Source organism: Gouania willdenowi, chromosome 8, assembly GCF_900634775.1.
Source record: "Gouania willdenowi chromosome 8, fGouWil2.1, whole genome shotgun sequence".
NCBI lineage: Eukaryota > Metazoa > Chordata > Actinopteri > Blenniiformes > Gobiesocidae > Gouania > Gouania willdenowi.
This window is the reverse complement of record NC_041051.1, coordinates 5,859,673-5,883,584: the sequence shown is the minus strand read 5'-3', so window position 1 is coordinate 5,883,584 and position 23,912 is coordinate 5,859,673. Positions and strand designations below refer to the sequence as shown.

General features: G+C 41.8%; 1 protein-coding gene across 2 annotated transcripts in view; it reads right to left on the bottom strand.

Moving 5' to 3' along the window:
- Positions 1 to 23,912, bottom strand: part of nup85 (nucleoporin 85) — a 29,055-nt gene that overhangs the window by 711 nt on the left and 4,432 nt on the right. The window contains exons 6-18 of one of the 2 annotated variants that reach the window (XM_028454516.1): positions 22,320 to 22,389; positions 22,114 to 22,235; positions 21,892 to 22,026; positions 11,240 to 11,362; positions 11,028 to 11,159; positions 10,648 to 10,754; positions 9,144 to 9,227; positions 8,997 to 9,062; positions 8,735 to 8,886; positions 8,535 to 8,652; positions 7,600 to 7,700; positions 7,342 to 7,493; positions 3,762 to 3,863 (exon numbers count right to left, since the gene is read on the bottom strand). In XM_028454516.1, the coding sequence (XP_028310317.1) occupies positions 3,762 to 3,863; positions 7,342 to 7,493; positions 7,600 to 7,700; positions 8,535 to 8,652; positions 8,735 to 8,886; positions 8,997 to 9,062; positions 9,144 to 9,227; positions 10,648 to 10,754; positions 11,028 to 11,159; positions 11,240 to 11,362; positions 21,892 to 22,026; positions 22,114 to 22,235; positions 22,320 to 22,389 (1,464 nt within the window). The remainder of the gene's footprint in view (positions 1 to 3,761; positions 3,864 to 7,341; positions 7,494 to 7,599; positions 7,701 to 8,534; positions 8,653 to 8,734; positions 8,887 to 8,996; positions 9,063 to 9,143; positions 9,228 to 10,647; positions 10,755 to 11,027; positions 11,160 to 11,239; positions 11,363 to 21,891; positions 22,027 to 22,113; positions 22,236 to 22,319; positions 22,390 to 23,912) is intronic. The other variant, XM_028454517.1, reaches the window with a different exon arrangement.

Here is a 23,912-nt window from a genome sequence, read left to right as displayed (position 1 = left end):
TGGACAGAATAAGTGGTAGAAAGAGTTTAAAGTGTCAATATTAGCTCAAAAGCGGCAGAAATGTGATGAGAGGGAGTTAGGATAATGTAATTTAAAAAGTAGGAACAATTGCTTAAAAATAAATAATGCAGGGGCTCAAGACTGCGACCAAAATGGTAGCATGTGCGAGTATATTTTCCGTGTGTGCGAGTGAAAATTTTATCTGGTCGCATCCGTGCGAGTTCACATAGGGCAGGGGTGGGCAACTAATTTTTACCGGGGGCCGCATGAGCAACCCGAGCACTGCTGGAGGGCCACATCGACAATATTTCAATTCAATTCTGTTCAATATGATTTTTGATATACAGTAAGATAAATAATAATTAAAAATTTTTTTTTTTTTTTTTTTTTTTAAAGGATTTTTTGGGCTCTAGTGGCCTTTATATGACAGTTGCTTGACAGGAAGGGGGACAGAGAGAGGAGGGAATGACACGCAGGAAAGGGTCCCAGGCCGGGAATCGAACCTGGACCCGCTGCAGGTGAGGAACTACAGCCTCTGTATATGGGGCGAGCACTCAACCCACTGAGCTACACACCACCAATAATAATTTAATTTAACTTAACTTTATATATATAACTTAATCACTAAATATTTATATTAGGCTAAGTGAAATTGAAATTAGAAAACAAAAACAATCATTGAATCACTACCATTTATTTTTAACTTGTTCACACTGTTGTTTTTCCTTGTTTGTGGAACAAAATCAAACAATTTAATACGTTTATACAAATACTGCAATACAACAAACAATAACTTGTTATGTTTTCCACCTCATTTTACCTCTTCAGTGCGAATAATCCAGTCTGTTCTGGGCTTCAACAAGGGCATTGAAATCTGGCTGAATGTCTGAGGTGGCTATGCGAAGAACAGCTGAGAGGTGATCATCAGTGATGGAGGATCTGTGTTTGGATTTGTTGAACATCGCTTGGTGCATTGTCCACATTGTAGTTGAGGGGGGAAGAAACCATGCGCATTTCACTCTCAAGAGTTTTGAAATCTTGAAATCGCCTCGAAAACTCTCCATGTAGTGTTTTTAGCTTGCTTGAGGACTTCTGGGGGTAATCGATCTGATCTGATCGAGCAGATCTTGTGGCTTCCTTTAGTGTTGGCAAGTGGGTCAGAATGTTGTCCTTCACTTGGCTTGAGAGAAACTGCAACTTTCTCATGAAAGCCGTCACTGCACTGTACATCTCATGCACAAAAAGGCCCTTGCACTGCAGTTTGACATTAAGATCGTTCATGAGTGCAGTCACATCCACAGCAAATCCGAGGTCTGCCACCCAGTCTTCATCTGAAAGTTCTGAGATGTCATATCCTTTCTCCCCACAGAAATACTGAATTTGGTCTTTCAGGTCCCAGACACTTTTCAGTACCTTGCCCAGGCTGAGCCACCTGACGTTGCTGTGGTAGCTTATGTCACCATGTTCACTCTCATTTAACTCCAAAAGTGCAACAAATTGTCTATGATTTAACGCTCTGGCTCTGATAAAGTTAACTGCTTTAGTTACAGTATCAACAACATGGTTCATTTTAACACTGTCTTACACAACACTTCCTGGTGAATAATACAATGCAAAAATGTCAATTTCTGCACAGGGTTAATTTCTGTCTCATTATCCTGCATCCTCTTTAAAAGTCCAACATTTTTCCCCATCAGATTTGGACAACCATCTGTTGTCACACCTACCAGCTTGTCCCATTTCAGTCCTAACATGTCCAAACACGCATTTACCTCCGTAAACAAGTCATCACCTGTGGTTCTCCCTTTAATTGACTGCATGGCTGCCAGCTCCTCCGTGATTTGAAAGTTTGCAGTTATCCCACGTAAGAAGATGAGCAGCTGGGCGGTGTCACGTACATCGCAGCTCTCATCCAAAGCCAGAGAAAAACAGTCAAAGTTGGCCACTCTGTTTTCAGCTGAAGCTCTAAGTTTCCAGCGATATCCTCAATCCGCCTTGTTACAGTGCGTCGGGAGAGTGACACATTCTCAAATGCGCTTTTTTTAATCGGGACATATCAGCGCAACAGAGTCCAATATGCACTCTTTAACAAACTCTCCATCAGAAAACGCCTTACTTTTTTTGGTGATTTTTTGAGAAATTATAAAACTTGTCCTGACGGCTGCATCTCTGGAGGTGTGAAGTTTGGTAAAAAGTCCTTGTTGAATTTTCAGTTTTCCCATCAACGCATCAGCCTCCCGTGTGCGCTCTTCATCAGACAGATTCTGGTATTTATCCCCGTGCTTGGTCGTGTAGTGGCAATTCAAATTATAATCTTTGAACACAGCGACCTGTGTGCCACAAATTAAGCACACGGCATTCCCTTTTAGTTCGGTAAAGAAATACTTGGCGGTCCATGTCTTTTTGAAAACACGGCATTCGCTATCCACTTTTCTTTTTTAGCGTGAGCTGACATTGCGGGGGTAACCGGGCATCACTTCACCTTCGCGCACTTTTTTATACTAACTACGCGCATACTGCTGATTGGCCGTTACCCATGACGTAGCTCAATGGGTGTAACCAATCAGATGGTGCTGTGGGTGTGACGATGCTGGAAACAGTAGTGAGCAGAGAGAAAAGGCTTATCAAAATAAAAGCAGAACCATTTTATTTCACACTCGACATAGATATTTTTTAATTTATTTTTTAATTTTTGATTGGCCTCAAGAGGGCCGGACAGGAACGTACAAAGGGCCGGATGTGGCCCACGGGCCGTAAAATGCCCAGGTCTGACATAGGGTGATGTTATTTTATACAGTGCAGCTGGGCGCCTCATCACGTCCCACAGAGTGCACCTCTCTCTCTGCGCTGCGAGATTACCGTAAAACCGTCTGTAAACAGGCACTGTAAATTGGCTGGCAGCTAGGTTGACCGAGGATTTCGGAGTGGAGGCTGGCATGACCGCAGTGCTGCGGGTGAGGAGACGGTGCACGCTCACGCAACTTGGCTGCTGGTAATGCAACGGTGAATAAGCAGAGCATAAAGTACGTCATCTTTTAAAATTATATAACATAAATGACCGGTTATTTCAGCCTCTGCTTGTTGCAGAAAAACTTGATATTGTTACTAAAACATTTAGCAAATATATCTCGAGTCATTGTCAATCTTTACTTCATGCAAAACTATAGTACGTCAGTTAAGTCAACTATTCATCAGCATGCATGTCTATGCTGTACACTCTCCCCACCCCTGCTCAGAAAAAAAGGATGCGACCAAATTCTGTGCTGCGACTAACTTTCTCAGTTGGTCGCACCAGTGCCACCACTGGAAAAGTTAGTGTAAAGCCCTGTAATGGGCCTGACAAATGGTGAATGTGGTTAAATTGGCAAAAATAATCAAGAAAAATGGTGAAAAGAGGTTAAAAGTGACAATAATGGGTCAACATGTGTGACATTAGGTGGAAAAGTGGTGGAAAGGGTTTATAAGTTTAAAAAATGTCTTGAAAGTGGAAAAAATGCACAGAAAAGTCATTGAAATGTGATGGAGAAGTGTCAGAAATGGGAGTAATGGAGCAAAAATACATTAAAAGGAGCAAAAATATAGCAATAAAAAGTGATGAAAATATGGTAAGTTTGGTGTAGTTGTAGAAAAGGGGTAAACAAACAAAAATTGGCTCAAATTGTTCAAAAAAATATTCTTAGTTTCTCGAAGGCATTAGTGTCTTGTGACCCCAAGGTTGAGAACCCGTGCTCTAAACCATCTGTGTGAGGAGACTATCATACCTGACGGGGCTTTTTCTCACTTGCAGCTGCTGCGACCTGTGAGAACGTGAGTTCCTCCAAGCAGAACATCAGCTCATAGGTTTGATCCACAGAGAAGATCACCTTTAAAACAAAGAGTTAAGAATGTAACTATGGTTCTATGAATCCCAAATGACCGCCAGAGGCGGTGCTTTAAGCACTGAATATTCCCCTTCGCGCATGCGCAGTTCGAGTATGTACAGTATACCAACAATGTCAGCCGTGACCCCTGGATGACCCGGAGGACGTTTATATCTTCAGGTATCACTCCAGGGCACTTTCCTAAAGAATCTTCTCGCGAGCAGACAAGGATTCTGAGTGACAAAGAGCTCTGGCAGTCATTCGGGATTCATAGAACCATAGTTACATTCGTAACTCTTCACTCTATTTCATCCTTGCTGACTGCCAGAGGCAGTGCTTTAAGCACTGAATGACTTATACCAGAAAAGTCACGAAGAATCCTGCTTACCACCCTTCAGTGTGTCGGATCAGAGGACTCCGGCCGAAGGACCACAGCCAATGGATTGGGTGTGGCCACATTCACCCTGTAGAAAGTGTCCGACGATGCCTATGAGGCCGTGGCACAGATGTCCTCCAGGGGCACTCCCCTCAGGGCAGCCCATGACGTAGCAACACTCCTGGTAGAGTGGCACCGTACACCAGATGGGAGGAGACAGTGACTTGCCCGATATGTAATCACATCGACAATCCAGTTGGACAGGCGCTGTGTGGAGACAGCACCACCCCTGTTAGGGTCACTATAACAGAGAAAGAGCTGATTAGACCCCCAAAAGCCTACAGTAGCTGCAATGTAGGCTCTCAGGGCGCGCACTGGGCACAACAGGTCAGACTGGACCCCTGGCTCCACAGAAGAAGGGTTGAACCGTGCCAGCCGAATGGGCTGGTTGAGGTGAGCACGGGACAGCACCTTAGCGTCTCGGGCCCCCCAGTGGCCAAACGCACAGTTGAATGTGTTGCGGATTGGGGTGCCAAAGCCACCTGGCCAGTTGGGACAGGATACCCTCCTGTCGGGAAGTCGCCATGGTGCGCCGTGACAGAGGCTGTGCAGCAGCGGGAACCAGCTCCTTGCTGGCCAGAAGGGAGCTAAAAGCAGGATCCTGTGGTTCTCCTGTGGAGTACCAGCTGAATCAGAGGAAACGGAGGAAAGGCATACAAGAGGCCATCCGGCTAGGGATGAGCCAATGCGTCCTGGCCTAGAGAACTGGTTGTCTTGGCCAAGGAGAACCACAGAGGGCAGTGGGTCGAAGCGAAGAGGTCCACCTCTGCCCTGCCGAATATGCTCCATATAATGTTTGTTACCTCCGGGTGGAGGTGCCACTCCCCTGATGGAGGTTTCCGACGGGAGAGGAAGTCTGCCAAGTGGTTCTGCTGGACCAAATATCTCCCCCGGTTCAACCGGAAAGGCTGCGCAGCATTCTCCTGGCTGCCTCCATTAAGTTTGACTGGGACAGCCAAACCTGACGACGAGCTTAGACCAAGATGGACATTATTCGCCCAAGCTCTCTAGACATCAGCCCAAAAGCCTCGAATGAGGTATCACAGAAGGTGACCGCATTGGCATGTACACTGCCCTCCTGCAGTGAGGCTGAGAGGGCCAACATGAGGTGTGATAGGGAGTTCCCAATGCGACCAGCATGCACTCCAGCATCATAAGCCCTCGTGAGAAGGTCATCGGTTATTTGACACTAGGGTCGAGGGCACTTAGCATCCCTTTGCAGTGCTTCATCCGGGGACACAATAAGAGAAGCAATGGCAGGCTCGATGGGCGGAGTGCGATCCAGGCCAGCCCCCGATGCATTATGCATGGCTGCAAAGTTCCGCCCATCTGCAGAGAGACGGGAGCAAGCCTTACTGTCCCTCCAACAGGACTGTAGCTCCTTCAGATAATCTTCTGAATGTGGAATAGCCAAGGCTGTGGGGGCAGGCCTGCACCTGAAAAAGGCGCTTGCAGGTGCCGCCTCTGCCTGCTGTGGGACAGCTGTGTGAAGCCGCTGTAGAGCCAGGCGCATGACAGCGCGCATGGAGTTGTCATCCACCTCGGCCCCTGAACTCTGATCTGAGGAGTGGGAGCCCTGCTCAGACATCTGGGATTCGACATCCAAATTCTCCCCATAATCACAAAAATGGCTAGCCGAAGCCGCCAAAGAGAGTGTATCCTCCTCGGGCAGCAGCATTGGCATTGGGGGAGAGAGTGTCGCATCAGCCACAAGGGGAATAACCGGCTGGCTGTCGGCCAGCAGGGATCTCATCTGAGCCAATTCAGCAGACAGCTGCTCGACTTTAGATGATAAACCACTATGGGCAGACTTCGCTCTCTTCCTGGAAGGGGCAGCTGCCGTAGCCTCTGCCCGCCTCATAGAGCGTGTCTGACGGGCCGGAGGTGGCTGGCCCGGGGGGAGGTCGACCTCGGCTACTGACCTTTCCACCCCTGCCAACCTGGCAACCCTGGCTGCCCAAGGCAAGTAGCTGCAGTTCATGCAGGGTTTGCCTGACAGCGCGTCCCGCAGGTGCTCAGGACCAAGGCATGCGGGGCATAGGTCGTGGCCATCCTCTGGCTGTAAAGAAGCTCCACAGGATGTGCAAATATGAGAGCCATCCATTGTAGCTGCCCACTAATTTCATCACAGGTATTCTAGCTCAACAGAGGGAGGGGGCGCATACGCTGCCTGTCCGGTTTCACCCTGCACTCTTCGGCTCAGCCTGAGCGTGGACGCCGTAGCATGGGCGAGTATAGGGACCTTATATTGGGGAAGGGAGCGTGCACGCTGCCTGCACAGTTGAGGCCCAAATATACTAAACAAAAAACAACCACCGTACTGTGGTCCTCACCCGAACTGGGCTCTTTAACAGAAGATGAACTAGCTTACAGCCGGTGAAGCTAATGTAAACAAATCCACGCTGGGCTCCGGGCATGCACACACAACCCACCAGCAAACAAACAAAGTCAGCTAACTTAAACTTCGGGAGTAGGCTGCGCAAACGCAGCCATCACCGACAATCTTTGTCTTTTGTTTTATTTTTCTTAAGACAACCGTTGATCTGCCAAATAAGAGGCTACTTACCTCATCAGCGTGTGTCGTTGTGACCAAACACAAACCATGTGCTGGGGGGAGGCGGCGCTAACGCGGCCTGTGCCAACAGAGGTTGCTAATGGGTGAAGCTACCGCTATCCAACACTCACCGTTGCAGCTCCTGGAGGGCGATTGCATGCTGCTCCGACCTACCACGGTCACGGAGCTACTAGCGACGGCAGCTGTATGCACAATATTCCAGCAAACTGCGCACAAGAAGAAAAAAAGGAAAGTGCCCTGGAGTGATACCTGAAGATATAAACTTCTTCCGGGTCATCCAGGGGTCACGGGTGACATTGTTGGTATACATACTCGCACTGCGCATGTGCGAAGGGGAATATTCAGTGCTTAAAGCACCGCCTCTGGCGGTCAGCAGGGATGAAATAAAACATAATTCACACCACTAATACGTCCCAAAGTGATTGATGAGCTGATTTACTGCATGAACTGAGTGCATGTGGGCTAATAACCTCTTTCTGCTCCAGCAGAGGCAGAGCATCAGTCAGCAGAGTCATCCAGAAGCTCTGAGGAGCGATCTTAGCAGTCATGAGGGAGAGCAGCAGCTTAGCGGCCTTGCTGAAATGCTTCTGTCCGTACAGCCTGTGGAACTCACGGTACTTTCCTTCAGTGAAAACAGAGAATCAAGGCGATTAGAGATTATAGAACAGTTAGAATAACACACAGAGATGCTTGAACATAGTGAGGAAGAAAAGGAGGCGTAGTGATACCAAGGAACGTGAGCCTGTTGCTGAGCAGCATCGATGGACCCAAGTTGTCGATCAGATCCAGATCAGAGAAGGTTCCTCTGGTGCTGTAGTCCTGTAAGAATCTAACACACCACAGAGATGCTTTTTAAACAGATGTAGTACAAGGAAACTGGGACAAGTTAGGTTTAAAGCAACTGCTCTGAATATCTGAAATAAAACATAGCATGTGAGAAGGACAGAAAGCAATGATCATGATAAACACAATGGCCTTATTTATCAACCTTTCGTACGTTGTTTAAGCATTAACAGACACATTCAGAACAGATCAAAACAGATTATTAAAACAAATTAAATTATAAACTAGGCTTTACACCGATCTGATCGGCTACATCGGATCTGCCGATATTTTGCATTTTTTGCAATTTATGTGATCTGCTGTATTGTCTTAATTTGCCAATCTGATCAATGACGTCATTGTCGTGATGAAACCTTCTGTAGATGCTCCCATTGAATTGTTTTATCGTCTCATTTACACTGAAGAGTTGTTTGTTTTTTCACTCACATTTGTGGACAAAGGTGAAAACCTATGCGTTAACGGCAAAAATGTCAAGCAGAGCAGCTGAGCACCGGACTTCTTCCTCAATCTACTGACTCTGAAAGCGAGGACAGAGTCTGCTGTTAGTGTGTGTGTGTGTGTATGTGTGTGTGTGTGTGTGTATGTGTGCGTTAGGGGCCTTCAAAACAAGAGGGTCTAACATGTTAATGACGATCAAATTTAGCTGCCGCATTTATCAACACCAGATCATGTAGATCTTGAACGATGGGATTGGTCACATACCAATGTTTCAAAAATCATATGTTGGTTCATGTCGTACGACCTAAAGTGAACTCAGATTTACACCTGTATTCATCCAAGGTTGATAAATGAGGGCCTGTGCGACTGAATAAAGACTAACCTCTCCGAAATGAGGGTGGCAAAGGCAGCATCTTTGGCTCTAATGCTCCAGGACAGAGCTGAACCCAGTCGGTTGTTCCTTAAAGCTCGCGTAGCCATGATCTTACAGATACTTCGTACTAAAAAAAATAAAAGGATCAGATGTTTTACACATGGCTTTGCTGTTAACACAGAAAGACTTTTTTCTAAATCATGTCAAACCTTGCTCTGACATCTGCCTCTCCTCACAGACCCTGAGCACCTTCAGGGCTTTTCGCTCCGTCTCTAAAGGAACTCTCTCGATCTGCAGCTCCAGGTAAACCCGGCCAAACTCTGGGCAGTGGTCAAAGTAATCCACGGCAAGCTGCCAAAGACTTCCCACAAAACACAGAGAGAAACATACGACACCAGCGTTTATCAACCCAGATTATAAGGATGTTGATTATAGATTGAAAGGATGATGACGCCGAGCTGTAAAACATACCTGTGGTGTGTGAAGAGACCTGAAGCGTACTCTAGGAGTAGAAACTCTCTCAGGTTGGAACCAAAGCTAAAAAACACACAAAACATGCACTAAATGTCACTTCATCTCCTGATTAAACAGCTAATAGGTATATTATGGAATCCTTACTGTAGATTGTGTGATTGGAGCAGTTTGCAGTGATCCAGCAAATCTGTCAAATGGGCCACGAACCACCAGTTGTTGAGGACAATGCTGTGAGGACAGAAAGATGACCCAATACTGAGCACACATTACCAGAGCAGAGGATAGACTGTGTCATAGGGATGTAAGCAAATACCCTAAATGAGCTAAACATCCATGCAAATAAGGGGGATTATTATCGATGGGGGTGCTGTGAACGAGCCGCACACTCGGCTGAACCCAGAGCAGCAGTGGGTGAAGAGCTTTAATCTGACCAAAAAAAGAAGGCAGAACACTACCCGAACCCGTTTCAACCAGACACTATTCAAGTGAGTGCGCACGCATGTAAAATGATCCGAGGCGAGTCAGCATGCATTAGCGCGTCATTCTCATGCTAATCTTAACACATCACCTGATTTACCGCGCAATGTCCAAAGCTGGCCCGAGCCCGTGGTATAATGAAAATGATGAGACAAAACTGGAGCTTTTTGTTGAGTCACATCAGCTCTATGTTCACAGATGCAAAAATGAAGCACATATAGAAAATAACACTGCATCAACTGTGAAACATGGAGGAGGCTCAGTGATGTTCTGGGGCTGCTTTGCTGCATTAGGTACAGGTTGCCTTGAATCTGTTCAGGGTACAATTACTGTAAATCTCAACACTATCAAGGAATTCTGGAGCAAAATGTGCTGCCCAGTGTCAGAAAGTTTGGTCTCAGTCGCAGGTCATGGTTCCTCCAACAGGATAATGACCTAAAACACACAGTTAATAGCATCTAAAAACAAAACAACTATTCTGTAGTGGCTTCTATGAGGCCTGATCTGAATATTATTATTGATCATTTGAGGAAGGAACTGAAATGTGCTGTCAAATCTCAGACAGTTGGATCAGTTTGCTTACGATGAGCATGAGAAAAAACCTGTCAACAGGTGTAAACGTCTCATTGAGAGTTAGAGAAAATGGAATGATTGTAGTCTTTGCCTCAAAAGGTTGTACAACAAAATATTAAGTAAAGGGTACCATCATTTTTGTCTCGGCAATTCATGACTTTGTTTTTTAAAAATAATTCTGTTAAACCACAATTCAAAAGCAATGTCTGATTTTCATTTGTTAATTTTTATCAAATGTTTATTTATTATTACTTTTGTCAGTTTCAAGTTATTTCAGTGAACATTGTTGGTTTTTCATTCTTTAACGGAAGGGTACCATCATTTTTGTCCACATGTGTATAAGACGAAAACATATAATAGTTAAAAAATTATTGACAATTTCAATGAAAAAGTATAAGAATCTGTACTTTGACTAATCTGTTTTTTCTCCAAAATATGATCTCTATGTATTCAAATTGAAAGGAGTTAAGTGCATCATCATATTCCAATCTTTGATTTGAGTTTTTGTTTTTTGTGTTTTTAATGGGGATTCCAATGGAATCGTTGGTTCAGTGTATCCTTCCACCCCTACGGTGTAGTGACACTGCTGCTGTTTTACCTGCAGTCCTTAATGACCTGATGGATGTCAAACTCAAAGGAAGCCAGTAAGATGCTGTCCAGAGGCTCAGAGACGCTCCTGGAGTCCAAGAACATCGTCATGCAGGACTGCAGTGTGCACACACACACACGCACGCACACACACACCAGCCAAGGACAGAAGCTAAGTATAACAGAGGAATTTTTCAATGACAATTACCTTTTCACAGTTTCAACCCTAACTTTAAATATTACATTCAGAAATCTTCTACCAGATTAAAAATTCTTAATATCCTGGATGCTGATTTTACATAAAGTTCATCCATTTAAACAGTTATAAAGTTATTTTGACGGTATTTATACTCTGACCTGCATGGTTTTGTCATTTTGGACATTGTGTACCTGTGCATAATAATGGAGGTCGGTGGGCTTCACTGTTGGGTGGCAGAACAGCAGTCTAGTGACGAGGAAGTGGTACCAGGTCCCCAGTAGGTCCTTACACTCCAGCAGTGAGTCTTCATCCCCCAGAAGGATCTAAAAATCAAGGAAAGCCAGGCTTTTGAAAGCTTGTGCTTGTCTTTGATTTCTCTTCACCAGCCTATGGCATCACTTACCTTACAGATGAACTCCAGATGTTGGTTGCTGGAAAATGAGTTGTCCTGCAGGCAGCGGTCCACCTCCTCGTGCCAGTGCCTCCAAATCACATCAAACTCTGTCAGCGTCTGAGTGCTCCTGGGCTGTACAGGGAGAGAGGCAGTGGATGATGATGATTATTCAGTGAACGCAAACTCAATCACTATATTTTCCAGGCACAGCTGTATTGGCCACATTCCAATAATTTTGCTATTTTCCAAGAAAAATCCATGTTAAGGCTGCACAGCGTCATAGGCCTCACTCTATTGGCTGACGAGGATGCCCTTCAAATGACTCAGCCAATCAGAACGGGTAGGTCGGAGGGCTTCAATGGAGATGTCCATGTGTTCTGATGAGTTTCCATCTCCACAAAAATTCTCCTCCTCACTGCTCCACATCTGCGCATCAGTCATTTAGAGCTTTTTATGGTCACTCTTTACTTGAACCAGACTGATATAACGCTCCATCTGTCAGTTCTTCTTACTGTGAACGACCGCTTCAGGAGTGTTCGCATCGAGACCGGACTCTGAGTCAGAATACGGACGCGATCACTAGGCTTGGGCGGAAATACCGTATACCACAGTGTCATAAAATAGCAACGGTATCAGTTTCAATACCGTATAAAAAAGGTGATAAGGATTAAATATCAAATATAATTTATTTAATGTCTAAACATGATTCCATGTCCAGCGACAGCTATTTGAGTGAGTGCAAAAAAGTGTTGCGCTTCAGCTGTCAGTGACTGCTCTGATTAGAGCAGAGAAAGAACATATTAAGACCAGTAGGGGTGCACTGTAGCTGTTTCCACTCAACGTTCTTGAAGCCAAAGCAGGGCGCTTAGGGGCGCTTCCATCTTGCAAATCTGACATCATTTGGAGCCAGAGTCTGCGCAGTAGGGTCCGGCGGGAGGAGCCCTGGTAACATGCCCCGCCCATTTAGCATAATTCCCTGATGACTTACGTAGCCCAGGTACACTAAGAACTTATGCATCTTTCCCACTGGATGTTCTACCAAGGTCTTGTTCAGATGATCAGATCATAGAGGTTAGTACTAGTACTAGAAAAGACAGAAAAAACTGAACGAAAAAGTTTATTTGCGTCTCAGCTTTCCTTCACAACGTAACTGCTTATGCTATTCACAAAGAGAGCTACGCAAGATTCGAGGCTGTAAATAGCCATCATACATGACGTCAATCCCGTTTTTTAACCTCAAATAACTTATTCAAAAACAAACTTGACAGAAAAATGAGCACTTGAACACAATGTAGGGTGATAATAACTAATGATCACAGCAGAGTTTAGGTTTGCGAAAAAAATTATGTGACGAGTATTTAAAACTAGGCTAGGCGATTTTCTCCAGAAACACTTTATAAGGTTTTGGTTGAAATTGTCTTTATTGTCCTGACAGAAATTAAGATCTTATGTGCTCTGAAAAAGGAACGAAAAAAATCCATCAACTGTAGCAGCTGTAAATCTGTAATAATCCGACCAATGGAAAAAAACAAACCCTTTTTTTAACCAATCACGTCTCCCTGCTTGTGCTCAATCCCTCGCATGCACGAGCTCACACTCAAAGCGCATCACCACTGACAGAGTTAAAAAAGAGTTTTTGGTCTCGTATTTTAACATATATAATTATAAAGTTAATTGTTTACTTACTGCTGAATGAGACATGAGACAACAACGTTTCTACACAATACAAGAGATGAGCTGAGCTGTTCTACAGCAGCTGTGCCCGTGCATGTGAGTGAGACGAAGCACAGAGGGGAGGGGCGACGAGGGAGGTAAAGGCAGAGCCATCGGGGAGACTACATTCAAAATCATGCTAGTTTTTGAAAATCGTCTACCCTACCTTTAACTTTACAATTAGACCCACATCCCATCCATTATCATTGAGGAGGTGGGATTTATGACCTATATTGCAGCCAGTCAGCAGGGAGAGCTCTAAAAAAAGCTTCACTTCCCCTTGAGCATGCGTAGTCCATTCTTTTTACAGTCGATGATTAAGACAGACTTGAAAAACAAGCATCCACTATTGAATCAATCCTTTTTTAGCACAAGAACATGGAATATCCTCACATTTGATACGTGAATTATGTAAATAGATCAATTTCCGTCTCTGGCGCCATAGCGTGCACTGCGCACCTGTGTTTGAGGTGAGATTGTTTCCTCGTGCGCTGATCTGATGTTGACATTAACAGTCAACAGGTTTACACAAAAACTTGCGTCAACGCAAGTGCGGGTCACATTGGAGCCACAAACCTGTCACATTGGAGTCTGATACAGGTCACAATTTAAATAGTAATGTGAACGAACAAACAAAAAATCAGATCTGTATTTGGTATTCAGTTACTGAACGGTGAAGGCACAAGTCAAAAGTTTGGTGACGCTTTCTGAGCCTTACTGGCAGAGATAGGGGCGCTTCTGAGAGTGCGACCCGGCAGAGAGTGTGGTTGCTTGCAGCAAGTATACCTGTATCTTGTGTGTTTTTATGAGCGAGTGTTGGGACTGTCAATGTTCAGGATGCAGACAAACAACCTGATGATTTACTGGCTCCTATGCATATTTTTGGTCTTTTTTTACATCTACTCCCATGCTGGTGAGCTGGATATCTGCTGTCGTAATCACTCACAGCCGAGACTTCCTCCGATCTGTACAGGCAACTGCAACTGATATCGTACCATCAAACATTCCTATGGAACTCTGTAGACCAGGACAAAGGACTAAACATTAAAAAAGATGAAGGAGAGGTGGCTTTCACCGGAGATTAAAGACGTTTCGACTCGACCATCGTCGTAAGTTTTTTATACACTCGTGGATATTCATCCGTGTGCCACTGTGACAGCAGCTTCTCAGCTGATCACTGACGTCACGCAAAAACTGGACACAATTAGCCCGGAGTCGCCAAAGTTTATTATGGGTGATTTTAACCATTGTACTCTGGAAAGAACGCTGAGAGCTTATGAGCAGTACGTCACATGTTCAACCACGCACAGGAACACTACGCTGGATCTCTGCTATATAGTGTGGACTGAGGTGGGGTGGATGTCGGTGAGGGGCCTTGAGGTTGGGAGTTGGGGTCGGTGGCGGGGTGCGCTGGGTCCTCGTCTCCTTAGTGCTTTCTTGGGTGTGTATGTGGGGGGCAGTGGCTGCCTCTCTGCTTGGTGTCTTGGGGGCGTCTGGAGGGCTGCTTGGCTGTGGGGGTTGCCTGGGCTCCCTGGCCCCCGCTCTTTCTGCTAGCCTGGCTGCGTCTTCGGGTCCGGGACAGCGCTTGGGTTTGCAGTGACGGTTTCTTGCACATACATCAGCCATTTTGCGCGCCTGGGGGGCAGTTCAGGGTTAAGGGACTTGCTCAACATCCCACAGTGATGGCCCAGGTGATGTTTGAACCGGCAACCCTCTGATTACAAGCCCAGCGTCCTTAACCACTCGGCCACCATTCTACGATCTCCGTGATTTGCAATCCTTAACGATCTAATATCGTCATATTGCACACCCTTATGTACGCCCAAACAGATTATTTTTTATAAATTGTATTAATAACAGTGATCTCCCTAATGCTTTTAACTCATTCTTCTGTCGGTTTGAAAGGACAGACCTATATGAAAACTGTTCACATCTTAAAAATCTTCTAGAACATAAAAAGGAAAATAACCTGGTGATAACACAGGAAAGTGTCACCAACCAGTTCAGAAAAGTGAATGTCCGTAAGGTTGGAGGCTCTGATTTAATCTGTGGGAGGACACTGCGCTACTGCGCTGAACAGCTGAGTGGGGTGTTCACAAAACTGTTTCAACTTTGCCTAAACAGTGGATTTATCCCTAAACTGTGGAAAACCTCCAACATCATCCCCTTGCCTAAATCTAAACAGCCCAAAGAGCTGAAAGAATTCAGGCCTATAGCTCCGACATCCCTTGTGATGAAAAATCTTGAAAAAATTCTCAAAGAAATAATTCTTGACTTGACTGACAGCAAACTTGATCCCTTGCAGTTCGCATACCAGTTCGGAAAGAGAGTGGATGATTCCAAAATTTTTCTTTTCGATAAAACATTTGAACATTTAGAAAAACCCCAGTCCCATGCCAGAATTTTATTTGCAGATTTTTCCTCTGTTTTTAATAAAATGCAACCACATATTTTAATAGAACGTTTATCATCATATTTTAACTTCCCTGAGCAGATTTTAGTGTTGCTTTTAAACTTTTTAACTGACAGAGCTCAACGGGTTTTAGTGAATGGCCAATTTACAGATTGTGTCCCCTCCATTACTGGTTCACCACAGGGCTGTGACCTCTCCCCTTGTGCAGAGCCAACCAGGAGGACAGATATCTGATCAAGTTCTCAGACGACAGTGCTCTGCTGTCTCTCTTACAGGGCCCTGAAGTAGGCCATGGTAGTGCCCTGTCTGACTTTGTCACATGGTGTGGTGACAATTATTTGAACCTGAATGTAAGAAAAACTAAAGAAATGATTGACTTCAGGAAAAACCCACCTAACCATGAAGCCAGCATCATTAATGGTGGACACCTACATATACCTGGGCACAATACTTGACTCTGAACTCAAATTTGATAAAAAACACAGAGGCTATTGCAAAAAAAGGCCAACAGAGCATCTATCTGCTGCGGAAACTGAACTCTTTTAATGTTTCTATACCTATTTTATGTGCTTTTTTTTATCATTCCTTTATTGAGAGTCTTTTAACTTTTTCATTCATGAGTTGGTTTTATGGATTGTCAGTGAAAGACAAAAATAACCCGTCCAACATTGTAAAAACTTGTGCCAGGATCATGTGTGTGCCAACCCCTGATTTGTACTCTCTATGGAGCAAGTAGGTGCTCCAAAAACATCATTGGCCATCCACATCATGTTCTTAAGATGAGGTTCATCCTGATGCCCTCTGGGAGGCGCTATCTCGCTCCCAGCAGGAAGACAAACAGAAAATAATGCAAACTCTTTTATTCCTGCTGCCATCAAGCTTTTAAATACTAGTGAGAGGGCTAAATGAGATGTGTCTCATGTCCTTTTTTTATTTTTAGGGTTGCATCTATTTTTATTAATTTATTGCCACTATTGCACTTTATCACAATATCGTAACTGCTGTAGCTACTTCATGGCTGTCTGTTTTATTTCTCCTGCACAGTGACTGACTGACGAGATGAATTGTGGATGTGTGTGTAATGTTCTGTCTCTTGCAGCAACCCAACCCACCACTGCAAACTGAATTGCCCCTTGTGGATAAATAAAGTATTCTTATTCAAATCTCACTTTTTAAACCTTATTGTACTGTTTATTCACTCTTACCACCATAAATGCATATGAGCCAGCAACACTTCGAGCTTTTTACCGCCATTTGATTTGTTTTCTATTCAAGAAAACACCTTATCCAGGGTTCCTCCTTAAAAAGTCTTAAAAGGCATTAAATTCACAAATCTATAAATAAGGCCTTAATTGTCATTAAAATGTCTTAAATCAATTTTTTAAAAGTCTTAAATTTTAACACTAGTACAGTATGCATTTATGTGGGAGCATAAGGGGTATATTTGCGGGTGCAATTCTCCTGGTTTCATTCTATGGGACATGTGCATGATAAGTTTTTTTTTTACTCACTTTTATATTTTTTTGTTTGGTGTATTTTTCTGTAATGCATGTTCTTTGGAGTCATGTGTATTTTTGTATCTTTTTGTTGTGTTTTTGTGCATTTTTGTATAATTATTGTTTTTGTTGCCATTGTAGTGTGATTCAGGAGTCATCTTGTGTATTTTTGTATAAATATCTAGTTTTGTGTATTTTGAGCCATTTTCATATTTTTGTTGTATTTTTCTGTAATGTATGTTTTTTGAAGTCATTATGTGTATTTTTTATCTTTCAGTTGTCTTTTTGTGCATTTTTTGTATAATTATTGTTTTTTGTTGCCATTGTAGTGTGATTCTGGAGTCATTTTGTGTACTTTTTGTATAACCTAGTACAGTGCCCATCTTAAGTATGCATTCATGTGGGCGCATAAGTACATTTGTCAATTATATCCAAATGAGTATGTGTTTGAAGGTTGAATGTACAAAGAGGTGTACATACTCTGTACTGTTATAAAGAGGTTTATTTGCAGGTGCAAAGTAAAATAGCGTGTGTGATTTCCCTGGTTTAAATTTATGGGACATGTGCATGATAAATGTGTTGGTTGTTTTTTTTTTATACTCGTGCATTTTTTGTATAATTATTGTTTTTTGTTGCCATTGCAGTGATTCTGGAATCATTTTGTGTATTTTTGTATCTTTTTAGTGTAGTTTTGAGTCATTTTCATATGTTTGTTGTTGTTTGGGGTACTTTTCTGTAATGTATGTTTTTGTGTTTTTGGAGCCTTTTTGTATATTTGTATGCATTTTTGTTGTCATTTTGTGTACTTTTTGTATAAATATTGTTTAGTTTTTTGTTTTATTTTACTCATTTAGTATATTTTTATTATAAATACTGTGTGCGTGTGTGTGTGTACATTGTAGCTGCTAGCATCTTTCTTAGCACAAAGAATAATATAAAAATAAACAATCACCGTTGCACAGAGCAAACAATAATCATAGTAGAGCCATGTTGTGGACCCATCCGCTCACAAAAAACATTACATTCCTCTGTCTGAAGAAACAATGTTTGTGTTAAGGTCGGCTAACGACCGTCAGCACAGCCACTGCCCACAGTCATGAGTCGAAGGAGGAAGTGAAGTCCGTGACCTGAGATTTAAAGTAAGTTTGGAATCACGGGAATAATATTAAATAACCATTAAATATTAACTTAAATGACTTTTAGCGGTACAAAAACGTTTTTAATATTGACTTTTTTTTTTTTATTTACCCAAACTATCTGTGACACGGTGACGTCATGAACCCGAAACCAGAATTTGCGCGCTCAATACCGCGCTCTTGCCGAGGGAGCTGTAATTAAAAAATTAACAGTTTGACCGTTTTGCTTCACTAAATTACTCCAAAATAACAAATACACACACTTGGGGTATTTGGAACCCGTTGACTAAGTTTCAGGTCGAACTCATACCGCACGCACACAGACGTTTCCGTCATTATAGTATAGACTGGTACAGTGCCCGTCGGAAGTATGCATTCTTGTGGGCGCATAAGTACACTTGTCAATTATGTCCAAATGAGTATGTGTTTGAAGGTCAATGTACAAAGAGGTGTACATACTCTGTACTCTGTAGTGTTATAAAGGGGTTTATTTGTGGGTTCAAAGTGAAATAGCGTGTGCGATTTCCCTGGTTAAATTTTATGGGACATGTGCATGATAAATGTGTTGGTTGTTTTTTTTGTACTCATTTTTATATTTTTTTTTGTTTGATGTATTTTTCTGTAATGTATGTTTTTGGAGTCATTATGTGTATTTTTGTATCTTTCTGTTGTCTTTTTGTGCATTTTTTGTATAATTATTGTTTTTTGTTGCCATTGTAGTGTGATTCTGGAGTCATTTTGTGTATTTTTGTATCTTTTTTGGTGTAGTTTCTCTCTCACGTGCGCACGCGTTATGCACATGATCCGTCAGGTTTTTGAGAAATTCAAAAAAAGAGAGAGAGATACCCGAAAGTACCACGAAAAATAAACGTTTTGCAACACCAAAGTCGCAACTCTCTCTCAACGGCTCTGTGTGCGTTCACCATGTTCATCCCGATGTAGTGCATGCACGCACGCGGATCAGCCGTGTGTGTGTGTGTGTTTGTTTACATTGCTAGCATCTTTCTTAGCACATAAAAGAATATAAGAAGAAACACTCACCGTTGCGCAGAACAAACAATACTCATAGTGGACTCATCCGCTCACAACATTCCCCTGTTTGAAGAATCAGAATTTTTGTGATATAATCGGCTAACGACCATCAGCACAGTCACCGCCCACAGTCATGGAGCCGAAGGAGGAAGTGAAGTCCGTGACCCGAGATTTAAAGTAAGTTTGGAATGACGGGAATAATATTAAATAACCATGAAATATTAACTTAAATGACTGTTAGCGTGTAAGCGATACAAAAACATTTTTAATATTGACCTTTTTTTTTTTTAACCCAAACTAAATGCAATACGGTGACGTCATGAACCCAGAACCGGAAGTTGCGCGCTCAATACCGCGCTCTTACCGAGGGAGCCGTAATCTTAAAATTAACGTTTTGACCATTTTGAGTCACCAAATTATTCCAAAATAACAGATGCACACACTTGGGGTATTTGGAAGCCGTCGACTAAGTTTTAGGTCGAACTCACACCGCGTCGGGGAGATATTCGCTGCACACACACACACAGACATTTCTGTCTTTTATAGGTAGATAATACATTTGATTTTATGATTGTCATTAGTCTCACATTTCAAAATAAATGATTTTTTTTTTTAAATGTATAAATATCATGGAAAAATAGAAATTTAATGAAAATTGCCTGTCCAACAAAGACTGTTCTTAATGGTTTTTATTTTTTTGTTGTTTTATAGAATATTGCAGTCATCTTGAGTTTTTGGAGTGATTTTTATTATTTTTGTCAGTTTTTTTTTTTTTTTTTGCGTATTTTAGTCTGTTTTTTTGTGTGTGTGTACTGTGGGGGCCACCAGTTGCACATCTGCAGTAGTCACTGGAAGAAAATGACCCTAACCCTATGTAATTAATGTTTTTTTTTCTCCCCAAATTATGTTTACTGTGAAGTTGGTCTTAAAGGGGACATATCATGCTAAATCCACTTTTTTAGCCCTTAAATGCATTTTGTTGTATAATTAGTGTTTAGAAGTACAGAAAAGTTCAAATTAATCTCTTCAGGTGCTTCGTTGATATCTTTATATTCTGTTTTGGTCATACTTTTCAAACTGTTTCGATTTTTTGATTCTCTATTACGTTTTTTGAACAATAACGTCACAGTATTTGCAGCGGAACTGCCAAATTAGGACATTGACTCCAGGCCCAACACTTCGAGCAATCTGACATTTTTATTTCTCGCTTTTATTTTGTAGTCCACGCTCAAGGATGCCGAAGTTACGAGAGGAGAAATCAAAATGTTTGGTTGTTGGATGTAGTAACCCACACGCTTCAATACACAGTCTCCAAGCATCAGAACCTTTTCGAAGTGACTGGTTGAGTTTTATTTTTCACGGAAATGTACCCACATCTGTGGGTAAGGTCATTTTTGTGTGCGCGAAGCACTTCAAGAATGACTGCTTCTGCAACCTCCGCCAGTATAAAGAAGGATTTGCCAAAAGACTTTGTCTGATTGAGGGTTCAATTCCTTCTATCTTTGGAGACGACGAACAGAGCACTTCGGTAAGCTGTAAATAACGCTAAAAAGTGTGATAAGACGTCCCTGTCATTGTTTTGTTAGCATTAACAGTTGCATCGTCTTCATATGTTAGCGATGTGTGCTCGTTTTAGATCCTTGATGATATGGCCTACGTGATTTAATTTAAGTCTTGAATTTCATTTGAATTAAGCTGTAGGAACCCTGATATTTTAGGTACTGAAAATAAAAACAAATACTCAACAGTAGGGATGTAACGATTAATCGTAAGGCAGTTAAAAATCGATTCATAGGTACCACGGTTCACATCGATGCTCTGAAAATTGAATCGCAGTACTTTTTTTAACCAGCAGAGGGCTGAAGCGGACGTGACGGGCGGAATCTGCTACTATTTTCTTTCTGGCCGCCATTTACTGTTAAACATGCTCATAAATGATTCTTTACTCCTTTAGCACCGAAAGAATATCTGTAATATTACGTGAATATCTGTAAAAGTCACGTTTTTCTATTAGCTCTGTCTGCTAGCATAGCTTCTCTTCTTCACTGGTGGAATAACTGCATGCTAACCAACCACTGGGTTACCAGCGCCCTCTGCTGCTCTAAACAAATATCTGATGTAAATCTTTTTTTTTTTTGTTTTTTTTTTTTAAAGTCCAATTGTTAAGGCACAAAATACATTTTCAGTTGCACTTTTAAAAAGAAAAAGAACTATTATGCAGTTTTGAATTGTTTACTATAGAACCAGAATTTAAATTAATAGGTTTCTTCTTCATTTGTATTATTCCTTTATTTATTTCATTCAAGATTTATTTTTAGTCAAATTGCATCATTTTGAATAGTTTATCAAGGGATTCTTTTGACAATGAAAAATAAAAGGAAAATAGTATAGTATTTTCCCCAAAAAAATAAAGGAATATTTTTCAGTCATTTGTCAACATTCCCATTTTGTAAAATAAATCGTGAGAAAATTGTATCGTGAACCCAGTATCGTGAATCGAATCGTATCGGGAGTTGAATGAATCGTTACATCCCTACTCAACAGATGTATGACTTGTGCAGTCACTCATTCAAAACAGTTTGCCCCCACTCAGACACTGTACTGCATACAGAGCACAACGCATTATTAACGCTGTGAGTTCTTTCACTTTTCCTACATTATACAAAGCTTGTTTTTGAACATTCAGTTCACGGTGATGTTCAGTCATTCTGCTGTGGGGGAGACTGTTGGTAATATTCTGCCTCCTGACTCCCGCTTTCACTGGTTTCACAGAGTGCGACTGACTGAAGAAGCTCACACAGAGCACTATGCCACATTGGCCACACCCTCAACTTTAAAAAAAGATGAAGCACAGTTTAAAGGTGTTCTTACATTATAAAAGGGCATTTTGCTGAGGAGCTTATCCATCAACTTGAACATGCCTCTTGCTGCAGGATGCAGGTTGGCCTGTTTCACCAGCATCTGCCTGGCTTCTTCTACCCTGCCCTGCAGCACGTAACTCACCACCTGCACACACACACAGAGAAAAAGAAAACAGGATGAACAAAATCGCGCAGACAAATCAGGGAATATAAAGTGTACTGTGGTGCTCACCACATCCCAGTAGTTGTGGTGCTCAGCAGGGCTTTCACTCTGCAGCACCTCTCTGGTCTTCTCATCCACATCAGCCTTATGTAATCTCACCCAGTCCAGTAGATGAAGCAACAAGGACCCCGCTGAGGATTCAAACACACCGTGGGTTAGAAATGTATGTACGTTTCAAACTCATCTAAAGTGAAAGACAGATCCCAACGTTCTACCTGGAGCAGCATCAATGAAAAGCACTTCACACAGATTCCAGATCAGTTCGATTGCCAAGAGGATCGAAACCTGAGACGAAGCAGAAGAAAAGGAGGCGATTATTATAAATCATGGAAATCAAATCTAACAAAGACTTAAAGACTAATGAAACATTTCATCTAAACAAATCCTGAATAGTGATGCACAATATTATCCTTCAGTGATGTAGTTAGTATTACTTTATTTTATGAAGTATATCTGCACCAATACGTCAATTTACCTTTTTCTTGGCGTTTGTGAAAGTAACAGATAATTAATAAATGTGAATATTTAACTACGGTAACTCAATTTTATATCCTAAACTTGATTTTTACTGAACTTCTCATGAAATTGATTTAAGAAACTCAATTTTTGAGCGTTTACCAAAGCTATAATGTTGTGACTCACCCACATAATGCAGGGAGTACTTTTAAGATCAGCTCACAGATTATTACTTAGATCTATTTTAGATTTAAAATCAAAATTATATCTAAACAGTGAACTTGCTTTTGATGAATAAAAATGTTGATCACAAATACCTCTTTCTTAAATGTAACAGATTTTATTAGGAATTTCTTACTAATTTTATTAAGTGATTTAGACTTTCAAAACATGCAAAAAAATTTTTTATTTAAAACCTATAATACTGAATGCTTGGATTCGTCCAAATCTATTTCTCGGTATATACATCAGAATCAGAGTCAGAATCAACTTTATTGGCCAGGGGTGAATGAATACACACGAGGAATTTATTTTGGTGACCTGTGCTCTCTCAGGTAGTATAACATTAAATAATAACAATCAACTAGAATAAAGAAAAATAAATAAAATAGAGAAAAATAGAAAGAAAAAAAGAAGTATAAACATAAATATAAGAGTAGTTAGACTAATATGTGCAAACTAAATAAAAAATAACAAGATAATAATAATAGTAATAATAATAATAATAATAATAATGAAATAAAATAAGAATACAATAATAATAATAATAAGATAATAGTGCAGTAGTGCATTGATGAGTAGTGCAAATAGGTGAACATTTAAATGAAAAAGTTATGTCCATGAACATTCACAGTGACAGGTTGTTCCAGGGTTGATATGTTTAGTTCCAGGTTATTTCACAGTAACAGAAACAGGTCCGACACTCTTTGACTGTATAGTGTTGATCAGAGTGACAGCCTGAGGGAAGAAACTGTTTTTATGGCGGGAAGTTTTGGCGTACAGTGATCTGTAGCGTCTGCCTGAGGGGAGGAGTTTAAACAGATTGTGTGCAGGGTGTGAGGGGTCTGCAGTGATGCTACCTGCCCGTTTCCTGACCCTGGACAGGTATAAGTCTTGGATGGAGGGCAGATCAACACCAATGATCTTTTCTGCAGTCCTGACTATCCTTTGTAGTCTGTGTCTGTGTCATATAAATTGAACTTTATTTAATGTTGTATGATTTAAGTTAGTCAAACTAAATTTTTTTGCTTTTTCTCAAAAGCTATCGCAGGAAAATTAAATACAGAAAAATAAAATGTTTTGAGTTTTCCGAAAATCAAAAAAACATGTAGTTCACTAAATTACTAAAAAGT